At 36.6% G+C, this 15,765-nt stretch overlaps 1 protein-coding gene across 1 annotated transcript in view; it reads left to right on the forward strand.

Moving 5' to 3' along the window:
- LOC150084754 (chloride channel CLIC-like protein 1) overlaps positions 1-15,765 on the forward strand; it is a 74,313-nt gene that overhangs the window by 23,066 nt on the left and 35,482 nt on the right. Inside the window, exon 2 of the mRNA XM_090376592.1 lies at positions 197-270. Within this exon, the coding sequence (XP_090232718.1) occupies positions 197-269 (73 nt within the window). The 3' untranslated portion in view covers position 270. The remainder of the gene's footprint in view (positions 1-196; positions 271-15,765) is intronic.

Consider the following 15,765-nt stretch of genomic DNA (forward strand, 5'->3'; position numbering starts at 1 on the left):
CACATTTACTATATATGCAATTTTACAAACTCATGATATCACTGGAGAAATATATGGCATTTGAAATGTAAAAATGTGGTGTAAGTGTTATGCCGACATGTAGTTCATATCTTTTTTGAATAACTTTTTGTATAAATTGTGCCAAAATTATGAAAATGTTCTAAAATTGTTCTCAATTTTGTTCGGTTTTTAATAGGCAACTAAATGATTATGAGAACAGCGTGGAAACAGATAATTCAGTGGAATGTGGTGGTGATCATAGTTCGTGAGGTAAGTATAAGAGATTTGAATTTTGGGATTCTTTTCTAATCTATTATTATACTGCTATATGTATATACAGATACATATATATGCATAAGTCTGATATATGAACCTAGACAATTAGGAGGATTATGCATAATTTATTACATTACATTATATAGGCCTTGAAGATACTTTTTAGCCTGCAGTATATTTATTTTGTGCTCCTTCCTTTCAATCATTACCCAAATTACCTTTAGAACTCGATTGCTGAATTTCAAAAAAAAATTAATAATAATAAATGTATGTGTGAGAGAGAGAGATGATTTACACCCCATTGTGTTTACAGCAGTTACACAACTTTTCAAAGGTAAGTCAGCGAATGTGTGTGTGTGGTTTGAGAGCAGTGAGTTTTCTGCTCAACTCTGAAGTTTCTTCATGGAATTTTGTCCATTAAAGTTTTATGGTGAATAAAGATTAAGTTGTTCATCCCCAACATTATTACAATATCATTCCAAATCAAATCAAAAAGTAAAAAAAAAAAAAAAAAAAAATAGTCGAAATATATTTTAGGCACATCTGTGACATTGAAATTGCAGTGCCCTGAAGGAAATGGTTACAGATACATTGAGCTAAACGTCTTGGCTTTGAGTCATACAGGTGCCAGATAACCTCCTGTGGTATTTCCCACCAAGCCTTTTGCACGTAGTCCCACAGAATATCTGTGGTCTGCGCCAGCTGCTGGTGGTTCTGTATATGGCATCCAATTATGTACCACATGCTGGATGGGAGAGAAATCTGTGGACTTGGCTCGCCAAGACAATATGTTCACACCATGAAGATACTCAGAGGAAACTCCTGCAGTGTGTGTGTTCAGGCATACTGCAGTATGTGTTTGGGCATTGTCCTGCTGAAAAATGCCATCAGGTACCCCAGTAAGAAAGGAGAGAGCAATGGTTCCAGAATATTGATGACATAGATGATATAGATGTATATACAGATATACATATATATGTATATATATATATATAGTATCGGTGTAAATACACCATATATTACACCATTAACCCATATATTTGAACTATGTATGTAGCGTGGAGGGCATCGTTTTAATTGTATCTCATAATGTGGTTGCCTTCACAACGAGATAGCTACTATTGCATTACTTCAAATAAATAACGCTTCTTTATTAGAGAAGACTACTGTTATTTATTTTCAGCGGTACCACCACCACCCAGACGATTGTTTCGAAGCTGTGCAGCTTCATCATCAGTGGGCGGTCAGGTACCCAGGTAATACAACAAGCCATCACAGTTGCAAAGTTATATCCACATTATGAGAGATGCCAAAAGGGTGTGAAAACAACCACATTATGAGATACAATTAAAACGATGCCCTCTACGCTACATACGTAGTTCAAATATATGGGTTAACTATGGTGTATTTACACCGATACTATATAGTTAATTATCAAAACCCATAAGGATTATGCCCTGTGCATTTAATTTTCCAAATATATTACCACCACACCCTTTTGGCATCTCTCATAATGTGGATATAACTTCGCAACTGTGATGGCTTGTTGTATTACCTGGGCACCTGCCCGCCCACTGATGATGAAGCTGCACAGCTTCGATACGATCGTCTGGGTGGTGGTACTGCTGAAAATAAATAACAGTAGTCTTCTCTACTAGAGAAGCATTATTTATTTGAAGTAATGCAATAGTAGCTATCTCGTTGTGAAGGCAACCACATTATGAGATACAATTAAAACGATGCCCTCTACGCTACATACGTAGTTCAAATATATGGGTTAACTATGGTGTATTTATACCGATACTATATAGTTAATTATCAAAACCCATAAGGATTATGCCCTGTGCATTTAATTTTCCAAGTATATATATATATGTATATCTGTATATACATATACATATATCTGTATATGTATAGGTTGCTGTTTACTCCTCACACCATAACACCAGCAGGGTTTGAAGTCTAACAGTCAGCAATGGCTCTAGGATCATTGCATTCACCATGTTGTCACCATGTGTATGCAGCAATCATTAGGCCCCAAGCAGAAGCAAGATTCATCACTGAAGACCACTTGACACTATTCTTTGTCCCAGGTGGCTCATGCTCAGTACCATTCCAGATGCTGTTGACAATGGGCAGTGATAATTTTCATTTCATTTCAATTTAGTGAACTGGTGAAGTGAGCTAGTTGCCACCTGTGCTTTTGCACATATATGACTAGAGCCCATCTGCTTTTAAGAATATAAAACATAAGTCAGTGTTTTATATAAAATCAACAGCCTCCAGTCTGTGAGTCAGCTTAAACAAAATAAAAGAAAAAAATAGAAATTCAATCAGAGAGCAACCTTTAGCCTGTCAACTGTGTTCACACACACGTGTTGTTGTGGTGGTGCCTCCGTAGCCAGGTGGGCAGGAGCAGCAGTGCGTAGCACACGCTTCTTGATTAGACCGGGGTTCGAGCCCATGTCCACCAAATACGGAGGATGCGGAAAGGTCAGGGAATGACCACTGCATATCCTCAGAGCAATATGGCCTTAGTTGCTAATGCCCCTAAAAACCAAATAACAAACACACACATGTTGCTTTGAACCCCATGATCTAGAGCAGCGTTTCCCAAACTGTGTTCCGTGAAAAATCGTAATTAATAATTAAAAAAATAAAATTAAATAAATAAATTTTGCAAATTTGTAGCGTACACCACTTTTGTATCATTTTAATTAAAAACAATTTTTTTTTTTCCAGTTATTAATATGCTGGCATACACTAATAATCATATAGGCTGCGGAACACTTTATTTTGGCGTGCTTTGCATACAGAAGTATGTGTCGGGGTAATGACATCTAAGAAAAAGTAACAATGTAGTGATCTAATGTGCCATTCTTATGCATTTAGCTTGGAGTACGGGGTTGAGGGAGAGGGGGAAGCGAACCGATATCATAACTAAACTCACTTCTTGTATAAATTTTTTTTTGATAATTATCAGTACTGTATTTCAAAATATTATTATTAAAATATGTGACCATGGATTTGTAGTTAAAAAAAGGAACTTTAAAACGAGAAGCAAAGTACTTCCAGTAGTGCAACTGTGGTTGATGAAAACGAACACAGTATTGTCACACTTCAGAGTGATCGCAGCCTTTTGTTCCTTCCCCAAAAATCCAGTGAAAAAACAAGAACCAACTAATAAAAGACCAAAATGAAAGTATAGTTGTGTCTCCGTATCTGCTGATTCAGTTACCCGCGGTTAACCATGATAAAAAAAAAAGGAAAAAAACTTAACATGTACTACTCACTTGTCCAACACGATGCTTCCCTTTATTTTTTACAATGTTGATTTTAAATCGAATAGCTTCCCTTTATTTTTTACAATGTCGTGTATGATTTGGTCACCAACATTATAATGGTTCTTTAGAGATGTAATGGATGCACCGTTTTAAAACTTTTGAATAATTTCAAGTTTTTGTTTAATTTGAAAGCACAACCCTTGCAGTTGCCCATCATTTTTGTGATTTCTAAACAAAAAAAAAAAAAATTCCGACATTCCTGACATAAATAATGAAACAAAGTCTGTCCTTTTGCAGTGCGGCGGAACACAACAATCAATGCGACAGACTAAATCAAACTAAACATTTGGTCTCTTTTTTTTTTTTTTTTTTCCCCTCTTTTTTTTGTTTTGAGCGGTAAGTATGAAGACAGCCGGGGTTGCAAAGATAATAGGTACACTAATGACGACTTATAACACAGGTTCTTGTCACTTATTTATGACTTTTGCAAAATATTTGTTTATACCTATTCTAGTTATTACTTTCATTTTATGATTTCTGGTTGGTTTTTTTTTTTTTTTTTTTTAATTTGGGGTCTTGAAGTGTCCCAGTTAATCCAATCCCAGTAAGTTGAGACCTGCTGTACTTTATTATTACTGTATTTAATGTTGGTAATGTCTAACTGTATGTTAATTTATCAATTAAACTTTATTATACGTATGTATGTACAAGAAAATTACGTTATATATGGGGTCAGCAGGTGTTCACTTATATCTGCGGATACGGGGTTCTTACTGTATAATGACAGTTATTTGAATTTCGGCTTTACATGTGTTGGAAATAAAGATGATCCTGATGCACAGTGCATCATATCTAATAAAATATTAGCAAACAGTTCTTTGGCTCCCGCTAAACTTGTGTTTCGTAAGTGTTCTGTGAATATGTTGCGAGATGAAAAGTGTTCCGTGACCAAAAAAGTTTGGGAACCGTTGATCTAGAGCTTGTTCATTTTTATATTAGCTGAAGCTTCCACCTTATTGGTCCTGTATTGTATTCATTTGTATATCTCACTGCAACTCATCTACCAACTTATTTGCACGTACATTCCGGGTGTTGCTATTTTAGTGTCATAGTGTGTATATGCATATGTGCCTATTTTCTTCACATATTATTGTTATTATTATTATTAGCCATATGGTGCAAGGAAGTCTGAGGCTTATGCTGCACCAGCCAAAAAAAAAAAAAATTCTGAATTACCCTGAGAGAGAGAGAGAGCGAGCGAGCGAGCACGTGCCAGGGCCAGAAGTAGAAAGTAATCACCAAGGAAGGAAAAAATGATGATATCCAGCTCAGGATAGTGGGTGTGCCAAGCCCATACTCACCCGATGTGAGCCGCTGGGGTTATACGTGTCTTGAAATTTTATATTTGGGCCTTTTAAAAATATTTGTCAATCTGTGCCAAATTTCATTAAAATGAGACAAATAGAAATCTGGCAGTTATTATTTCTGTTTTTCCATACAAATTGTGGAAAAAAGATATTGATAGATTAAATGTAGTTTTAATGTAATACTGTTAGCTTTAGATAGTCCACACATGCTTCACATGTATGTAAGACTACTCATGAATGTGGTGTTGTTGCTTGTAAAGATATGTGTGCATATATATGAATATATGTATACAGTAGACTGTCGAAATAATGGCACCTCAAATAATGGAACATTTGAGCTAATGGCACATTGAGATCTGATGTTTACATACAGCGCAGATGTCTTGTATTGCCGAAAAAAAAAAGGCAAGTAACGTGATTACTGTATTTGTTTAAGTTCGCCATTTTGAAAGTGAATTCTGTACTGCTGTTTTACATTTATTTTAAATTAAAAACCCATTACTATAGCTCCTAAAGTTAGTAAACCTCATACAAAGAATAAAAGAACAACAACATTAAAGCTTTGTGACAAAGCTGATATAATAATAAAAAATAGAATGGGTGTAAGTAGGAGCGCATTAATGGTAGAAGATAACATTGAATCATCAACATTTTTATGTGCAGTTAATACAATTGTATTCTTAATCTCTCTATTTCTTATTTAGCCTCATCATTTTTCAGCATTAAATATATTAAAAATAAAACTTTCTAGATAACGGAAAAATCAAAATAATGATATCTTGAATCCTCAAAGGTGTCGTTATTCTGAAAGTCTACTGTATATACATACAGTGTAGTGAAAATGATAAACATATTTGATAAACAATTCAACCATAAAAGTAAAAAGTATTACCAAAAGAATTGCTTGCTGTACTGTTTAGCTAAATAGTCACTATTCTCTTCAAATTATTCAAGCTTATGTTCCTACAAGTAGCCATAGTGATGATGAAGTAGAAGAATTTTATGAAAAGGTATTGCACCTTTACAAGCAGGATGACTATCACTATAAAATTGTAATGGGAGATTTCACTGTAATAATTGGTAAGATCCCAAATGGAGAAAGATCTGTCGGCCCATGTGGAACTTGAAAAGGGGATGATAGAGGCAATCTACTAATTGAATTTGCAAGGGGGAAAAATTAGTTCATCTTGAACTCATTCTTTAAGAAAAAGGCCCACGAAGATGGACATGGAAGAGCCCTCTTGGAAATACTAGTGAAATTAACTTGGAAAAACTGTTTTATTGTTTGTCATATACTGACAAACAATAAAACAGTTTTCACCGACTCAGTCTTGAACCATTTTAATGTTGGAAGCAATCATCGGTTACTTAGAGAAAAATTCGAAATTGACTGCAAGAAAGAACAAAAGAAATTGGTCAAGTCATGTAAAGTGAAGAAGATCAACACTAACTAACTATTGAAAAATTATCAGAACTTTCAAAGAACTGTCCAATCATTTTTGTCTACTGGAAGGCCTTCAGTTGATAATGATGAAGTCATTAAGCCTATTATAGACACTGCCTATGCCCTTGCATCTATTGTAAAACAAGAAAACCAACCAGAATGCCAAAAGAAACAATTGCCATGATGAAAAATTGATGAGAAATGAAGCAAAGTGGTAACATAAGAAACAAGGTAGAATATGTAGAAATGTGCAAGACCATAAGACTTGCATAAAAGAAGAAATGCACAAGTTCAACTTTGATCTCATCAGAAGAACACTAGAAGAAAACCAAGGGCCGAAGAAAAAAAAAATGGTTTGACACAAGAGCCAGACATTTGTTTTGAAGCTTGAAGATGGCACAACAGCAAAAATCCAACAACAAATACCAAAATGAATGGAAGAATTTTATTCAAATTTTTATAAGGTTAAAGGACAACAACTAGATCCAACACCAGATGCAGAAACTGTACCAGAAATTTTGGTGGAAGTAGAAAATGCTATAATAAAAATGGCAAAGCAGCAGGACCCAATAAAGTGACCATTAAAATGTTAAAAGCTGGAGGCCAGCCAATATGTAAAGCTTTAGCCAGACTATTTTCAAAATTTCTTCTGCGTAACAAAGTACCCATAGCATGGAAAAATGCAGAAGCCATTTTACTGCACAAAAAAAAAAAAGGTTACAAAGCAGATTTTAAAAAAATGCCGACCATTAAGCCTATTGCCAGTTGTCTACAAGGTTTTCACAAAGATACCTTCAAGAAGAATGGGCACAATACTTGATGTGGTGCAACCCAAAGAACAAGCAGGTTTCAGAAGTGGCTTCAATACAATGCCAATGGATCACATCCAAATAGTGTAGCACAATGAATACAACCTTCTATAATGTATAGCTTTCATCAACTATGCACAAGCTTTCAGCTCAGTCACAAAATAAGCAATAATCAATGCCCTCATCAATCCAGGTGTAAACAGAGCTTACATCAATATTTTCCAATTAATATATATGAAAAGGCGACTGCATCAATACAGGTCAGCAATGATAAAGTTCAGATCAACCTAGAAAAAGGCATGTGACATGGAGACACAATCTCCCCAAAACTATTTTTTGCCTGTTAATAAAATTTTTTTGCAAGCTAAATTGGAATAATAAAAGACTCAAAGTAAATGGAGATTACCTGAGTCACTTACAACTTGCAGATGATATCATTTTCTTTGTCAGTGATCCAGAAGAATTGCAGCATGAAAGCAAGAAATTTAGTTTGAAGATGAATATCAAGAAAACACAGGTTATGTTCAACAAATTTACCAGACCAAAAAAATCATGGCCAACGAACAAGAACTAGAAGAAGTGGAAAGGTATGTTTACTCTGGACAAGAAGTTTCAACAGATGGAAACTGAACAGCACTTAAAATTAGGATGGCAACCTGGCAAGATTATCTTGAAGACTGTATTAAGCCTTCTAAATGCTTAATACAGTCTTAAGTATTAAGAAAGGTTTTTGATCAATGTATTCTCCCAGTTCTAACAGTTGTGAAACATGGGCATTGAATGCCAAAGCTTTACAAACACAGAGAAGTCTGGAGTGCCAAATTTTGAACATAACCAAAGGAGACCAAAAAACATGTGCCTGTATTTGCCAACAAACCCAAGGTCTCTGACATCACTGAAAAAACAAAGCTCTTAAAATGGAAATGGTCAGGTCACATATCAAGAAGAACTGACAGTAAATGGACCAAAAAAAATTTTGGAATGGATACTGCTTGACTCTATGGCCAAATAAAAGTCCAAAGATGAGGTGAATCAATGAAATTGTGAAAATTGCCAGTATATGATGCACAAGGTTTCAGTTGCTGGGTACGTAATGAGGAAGCCTTCATCCTGCATTGGATCGACAATGGCTGATGATGAAAGTTATAATATTTTTATTATTATTATAATAATTATAATTACTATTGGTACTTATAATCAAATTAATCAATAAGAAATCAAACTTATAAAGTATCAGCTAAAAAAATCGACGTTGGCTCCATGGAGCCAAAGGTGGATCCTTGAATAACATCATGTGAAATGAAAAAATACGATTTAAGCTTAATAAAATCAGTTTTATTTTATTTGGCATTTTGAATTACAATTAACAATAAAGGTTTGTGGTAACTAAACTAGGATACATAGTTGAAACAATTCAAACTATTAACATTGCGATTGAAGACCAAGTCGATACATGATTGGCCACGCATAGCAGATTTTGTAGGATCGGATGCGAGTTTAAGATTGAATGTTGATTCCATGAAGTAGCATTTTCAGGTTTCTTAACGTCAATGTTCAAATCACCCACTAAAAGTATTGGGATCTTTTGAAAGTTGAATTTCCTTACAACTTTAGGTATGTCTCCAAACTTTTGCATATAAATTGCTAGATTGGATATTAAGAAAACTTTAATCTGCTTCAATGTTGAATTAGGTGAAATGTAGAATGTTACAAGCAAAGTCTTCTGTTTATTTCAACTTTAGCTTCACAAATGTTGCCACAATTATCTGTACCAGTCATTTACTGCAGCGAGTCTGCATCCACGGTAATGAGAATATGTGGCGTACATATTGTCGATTCTACTTTATTGTATATTGTAACACCACCAGATTGTACAGAAGGTCTTTTGAATAGTGTGATACGTTTGTATCCTCGAACATCAACATTTTCATCGTTTTCAAGCCATTTCATTTATTGCCAAAATATTTGATTCCATGAGAATTGGATCAGCCGCAATGTATACGCTGTGAAGTGTCAAACTCTGTGTATTCAACAATACCATTCTGAAACTCAATGAAGCAACTTGATCCCAAAATTGTAATGCAGTTGTAGAGAGTGTTTCCAAACAATGGTTATTCAAACGTTTCAGTTTAGCTCGAAGATCTTGCATCTTAGGTGCGTTACAACCGTGAGCATGGTAGAATGTAAGTCATCTTTCTGATTTCTGATGTACAGGCCATCAATGCTTCTAACTCTCGACAGTGCAACGTATACCAGTTGCTGTTTGAGACTTATTTTAATTGAATACGATTTCTTTGAAAGTTCCACCCTGAGATTTATTTATGAATTGTCATGGCACAAGCTTCAACCAAAGGAAATTGAATTCTTTTGCATTTAAGCATTTTGCTTTTGAAAGATACTGAGGCAGAACGTCTTGCAATTAGAGTCCAGCCCGATTTTAATATGCCACGATGCGACAATATGTGCAGGCGAGACTTGAGACGACTCTTAGTTCCAACATTCTTGCTTTCGAAATGTAACCACAATCTTTTGAATTTTGTTTCTTCCATCTCAATGTGCTGTAAAGTTCCGATCCAAAGCTCCATTGACCAACATCAACATCGATGTTTGCAGTGATCATGTAAGGTTTTCCAGTAGATAGATGCAATACGTATGGCAAACCTTCGGTCTCTGCTACGTTCATTTGATGGACTTTTGTTCACATACTAGTCAACTGGCCCCGAGTGCCAAGCGATTTTCCAAAGCGATATATAGTGCTCTTTCCCAGTGAATTTATTATATTTTCTTTCCAGTGCTTTTCTCATACTCATTTCTTTGTAAGTGGTTGTGTATTTAACAGATCCTAAGTAAGAACCCAGAAAGGAAAATTACCTTTCTTTTCCTAGTATATTTATTAATTTTTTGCACTAACAAACTAACCTCTCCAACCGCTTGGCCACTAGGTGGCACCGCTCCTGCCTCCACGTGGCGGGGCCGGAAATCTGGGAGGAAAAGCACTCACTCCCAGGGCTAAAAGGAACAAAAATGGACTGTGATACATGTCCACCACTAGAGCCGACAGGCTCTCAACATACTGAGACTCGAAGAATGGAAGACGATCCCAATCTGGCAAAAAGAATGAAAAAAGACTGTAACAAATCAGAACCACCAGCTTTTCTGATTGTACATTCTTTATTGACTCAGCTGCTAAGCAGACTCTCTCTCCCTTTGTCATCCAGAGATGTCTGGAGAATGCAGCAGGTACACCGAAAATGGTGAAAAGGCTCCAATCAGGAGATCTCTTAATTGAGACCACTCAAGCAAGGCATTCAGAATTTTTATTAAAAATGACATCTATAAGCGGAATCCCAATCAAAGTCTCACCACATAACACCTTGAACTCCTCAAAAGAAGTAATAAGTGAGTGGGATTTGTTGAACGTAACTGAAGAGGAGATAGTCGTGGAATTAGCAGAACAGAAAGTAACTCAAGCAAGAAGAATTATGATAAAGAAGGATGACAAACTTGTTCCCACACGTAATATTATACTGACCTTTAGTACACCAAATTTGCCGACCTCAGTTAAAGCAGGCTACCTAAACTGCCGTATCCGCCCATACATTCCAAACCCTTTAAGATGTTTCAAGTGCCAAAAGTTTGGTCACTCCCAAACAACATGTAGAGGCGAAAATACTTGTCCTAACTGTAACAAATCAAATACTGTAACAAATACTTGTCCTAACTGCGGGTCAAAAAACCATTCACAAACAGAGTGCACTGCGAAGGCTCCGGAATGTCCAAATTGCAAGAATGACCATCCAGCACACTCAAAATCATGCGAACTCTGGAAAATTGAAAAAAGAATACAAAAGTACAAGACTGAGAATAAGGTCACATATCAAGAAGCAAGAAAGCAAATAAAGTCAACTATCCCAAAAACCACGTACGCTGCCATTACATTAAAATGCCAAGCTGTTTCAACCCAAACTGATGTATCAATTCCGCCCAATACATCCATTGCAGAATGGGCACGATCTGTGCTATCAACACCTCAACCTACTAGCAAACCCGTTGTAGTTGATGAAATAAGCAATACCCCTATCACAGTTCTGCCTAAAATAAAATCATGTGATAAAATGGCAAATAAATCACGAAGGCAACAAGCCACTGAATCACAAAAGGCAAACTCAAATAGAATGGACTCTGAAAATATAACTACACACGATGAAACAGTACTTGATCTTCATGCAGAAGATGATATGGAGACTGGATTTTCATCAGGTCAAACTGATGACGTAGAAGAGGGTACAGATTCCGGACGTCCCAATTTTCCTAGAAAAGATAAAATGAAATACGACTGTCAAAAGCAACCCACTCACAAGATACAGACAGACTCGCCTTCCCTCCTGAAACCCCGATAATGCAGAACATTGTTCAATGGAATTGTAGAGGTTTACGCAGTAATACCGATGACATCTATGATTTAATCTCCCGATATGGTATGGTCCTATAGCCGTGTGCATACAAGAGACTAATCTAACTCCACAAGTCACTCCATCAATCAGAAATTTTACATTTTACAGAAAAGATAGAAACTCCTCATTATCCGCACGTGGAAGCGTTGCGATTCTAGTTGACTGTAAAATACCATCTAGAAACATTCCGCTTCAAACCCACTTAGAAGCCATTGCCGTACGTGTATCAGTTGGGCAAATTCTAACTCTAATATCTCTGTACCTTCCACCTAACAAGATGTACACGTTTAAAGAACTAGAAGACCTTATAAGACAGATACCACCACCTTTTTGTATCTTTGGTGATTTCAACGGGCATCATCCATTGTGGGGATCAGACCACATGGACAGTAGAGGACACTTGATCAAGACGATACTAGACTAACTGAATCTAACATTACTGAACACTAGTGAAAATACTTATACTCACCTTCCCACTGGATCTATGTCAGCAATTGATTTAGCACTCTGTTCCCCCATATTATACCCCAGTATAGAATGGACAGTATTAAATGACCCACACAACAGTGATCACTTTCCAATCATATGCAGAATCCAAACGCTTCAAACATCATATCCTGATAATCGCTCAAAATGGAAATTCTCCAGAGCAGACTGGAAAAAGTTTTCAATCCGTCTTTCTTTTGATAGCCAATTGATCAAACTACAATCCATTGATGATGCCACAGAGCATATTACCAGACATATACTGACCACTGCCTCCGAAGCAATACCTCAAGCCTCCACATTTAAACACAAAAACCTTAAACACTGGTGGAATGAAGCTTGTACCAATGCCAAAAAGGAAAAAAATAAAGCTTGGAACCTGTTCCGGAAGTTCCCAACTACCAACAACCTAATTCAGTATAAAAGGCTAAAGTCAAAAGCTAGGCAAGTTAGAAGAAAAACCAAAAAGGAATCATGGATACAGTTTGCCTCCACTATTACAAAGGATACTAGCAGTCGTCTCATCTGGAAAAAGATTCGGCAATTAAATGGGAAATATCCACCTCTTCCTTCTCCCATCTTAATCAAAAATGGACAGGAAATTTCTTCTTGTCAAGAAATAGCTAACGTCCTTGCAGAGAACTTTTACCAAACATCTGCCACGTCAGCATATAGCAACTCTTTTCTTAAAATCAAAGCTTCAGCAGAAAGGTACAAAATAAAATTCCATACTTCCCAATATATTGGCTATAATCAACCGTTTAACCTATTTGAACTGCAAACAGCATTAAAGAGATCACCTAACAGTGCAGCTGGACCTGATGGTATATATTATGTAATGCTGAAACATATAAACAGTACAGCCTCGAATTTACTATTAATGTTCTATAATCGGATTTTTCTTGAGGGTACATATCCATCTTCCTGGCATCATTCCATCATTTTGGCCTTTCCTAAACCAGGAAAAGATCACACATTTCCAGAAAATTACCGACCTATTTCTCTAACTAGCTGCCTAAGTAAAATCCTAGAAAGAATGATACACAGACGGCTTACCTGGGCTCTTGAAACTAAAGAACTGATGAACAACAATCAGTTTGGTTTCCGACAAAACAGATCCACTTTAGATCTAATGGTGAAAGCCGAGACTAACATCCGCAATGCTTACGTCAAAAATGAACATCTTGTAATGGTAAGTCTCGATATAGAAAAGGCTTTCGACACTACCTGGAGATACGGCATATTGAGAGAGCTTCATTCCATAGGATTGCGAGGGCACTTACCAGAATTCGTTAAAAATTTTCTTCAACACAGAACCTTTCAGGTCCGCTATCAATCTGTACTTTCCCGGTCCTACACTCAAGAAGAAGGTATCCCGCAAGGATCAGTACTGAGCTCTACCCTTTTTTCACTTAGACTGAACACCATAACACACAACATCCCAAATACTGTAGAACTATATATGTATGCTGATGATCTAACTATATCTTGCCGTTCCCAAAATATACATACCATTGAAAGACAGCTGCAACTCTCTATAAATAAGTTGGAGGCATGGGCAATGCAGAATGGATATCGTTTATCAGATCAAAAAACAATTGCAGTTCACTTTTGCAAAAAAACGTAAGCTACACCCAGAACCAGAACTCAGATTAAAAAACCATTTGATCCCTCTCACCAGTAATCTTCGTTTCTTAGGCTTAATATTGGACACCAAAGTGAACTTCATATCACATACCTCCGAACTGTCTGTCTAAAGAAACTTAATATACTTAGGTCCATTTCTGCTATGACATGGGTTGCTGATAGATACACTCTATTACATTTGTATCGTGCTATTATCAGATCTCGTTTAGACTACGGTGCTATTGTATATGATTCAGCTAGGAAAAGCGCATTAATCATACTTAATACCATCCAACACAGTGCCCTTCGAACTGCTCTGGGCGCATTTAGAACATCCCCTGTTCAGAGTCTGTATGTAGAGGCACACGAACCTCCACTTCACCTTCGAAGGAAAATGTTGCTTCTAAATTATGCAGCTAAAATTCAGAGCCTTCTAGACCATCCCATTCGACCATTGCTTTCCAACCCTGAGTGGACAACGTTCTATAACAGTAAACCGAATGAAAATAGACCAACTGGCATGAGACTAAAAGATTTGCTTCACACCTGGAATATTGATTTTGATAACATACTTAAAGAAAGCGATATTCCTGATCCACCCTGGTCTGTAAATCTCCCTCACTGTGATGCGCACTTTCAGCAATGGGGAAAGAATTCCCTGGCAAATGAAAATATCAAACAACTACATAAAGAACATGCCCTCAACAATATACAAAGCCACCAAATATATACAGATGGCTCAAAAACAGATTCTACAGTTGGTGCCGCAGCTGTCTTTCCATCTTTTACAGTCTCCATATCACTACCAGTTGAATGTAGCAGATATACTGCTGAGTTATATGCAATTAAACTACCCTTACAGAATATTAACACTATCCACAATACTAGCAGTATAATATACACTGATTCATTGAGTGCAGTGTCTGCTTTGGGTAATCAGTTTTCAATATCACAACCAATCGAAAAACAAATCATTTGCTACTTAAACCACCTACGAATTTCACTTTATGATTCCTACGAAGTAGGAATCATAAAGTGAAATTCTGCTGGATCCCAGGGCATTCTGGTATCCTAGGCAATGAGAGAGCAGATCATGCAGCCAAAAATCCAAACAGTACAACACCAGCAAATTATAAAGTACCATATAGAGATTATTTGAAAAAAAAGTCTATATGTTTCATATAAAAAAAAGTCTATATGTTTCAGTGGTCAGAAATATGGAAGGCACAAAGTAATAACAAGTTGCTCCAAATCAAAAAAGAACCTGCGTTATGGATTTCCAGCTTTAGACAAAATAGACAGGAAGAAGTTGTTCTAGCAAGACTAAGGATTGGACATACTCATCTAATCCATATGTTTCTACTCATGGGGGATGACCCACCTCGATGCACGCATTGTTCACTACCGCTTACAGTCAAGCATATACTTTTAGATTGTCCTCACTATTCTCCTTTCAGAAGAATTTTCCACTCTCAATCACAACTACAAGAACCGTTATCGCTTAACCACATGATTGGCAATAGTGCTGACCTAGCTACACTCTATACATTTCTGAAGGAAATACATATATATGAATTCCTATGATGCCAAAATAGAACATATTATATTACCTTAGAATAATAATGTAGGACCTGGCACATTTTGGCCTTAGCTGCCCTTGTGCCTTTAAACACCAATACCAATACCAATACTAGTCAACTGTTCATGACTCTTGTAACTGGTGAAGTGATCGTCGGCTATACAATTGTTGGTGTTTCTTTCCAGCGCTTGAGGTGCCTCCGTAGCCAGGTGGGAAGGAGCAGCAGTGCGTAGCCCATACTTCTTGATTAGACCGGGGTTCGAGCCTGTCATCACCAAATACGGAGGATGCGGAAAGGTCAGGGAATGACCACCGCATATTCCTGGAGCAATATGGCCTTAGTTGCTAATGCTCCTAAAAACCAAATAACAACAACATAACAAATAACTTCCAGCGCTTGAGCATTATAGTGAACAACATCATTGTTACGGTGAAACAAA

The sequence above is a fragment of the Mastigoproctus giganteus genome, chromosome 6, assembly GCF_048544385.1.
Source record: "Mastigoproctus giganteus isolate SK-2022 chromosome 6, ASM4854438v1, whole genome shotgun sequence".
Classification (NCBI taxonomy): domain Eukaryota; kingdom Metazoa; phylum Arthropoda; class Arachnida; order Uropygi; family Thelyphonidae; genus Mastigoproctus; species Mastigoproctus giganteus.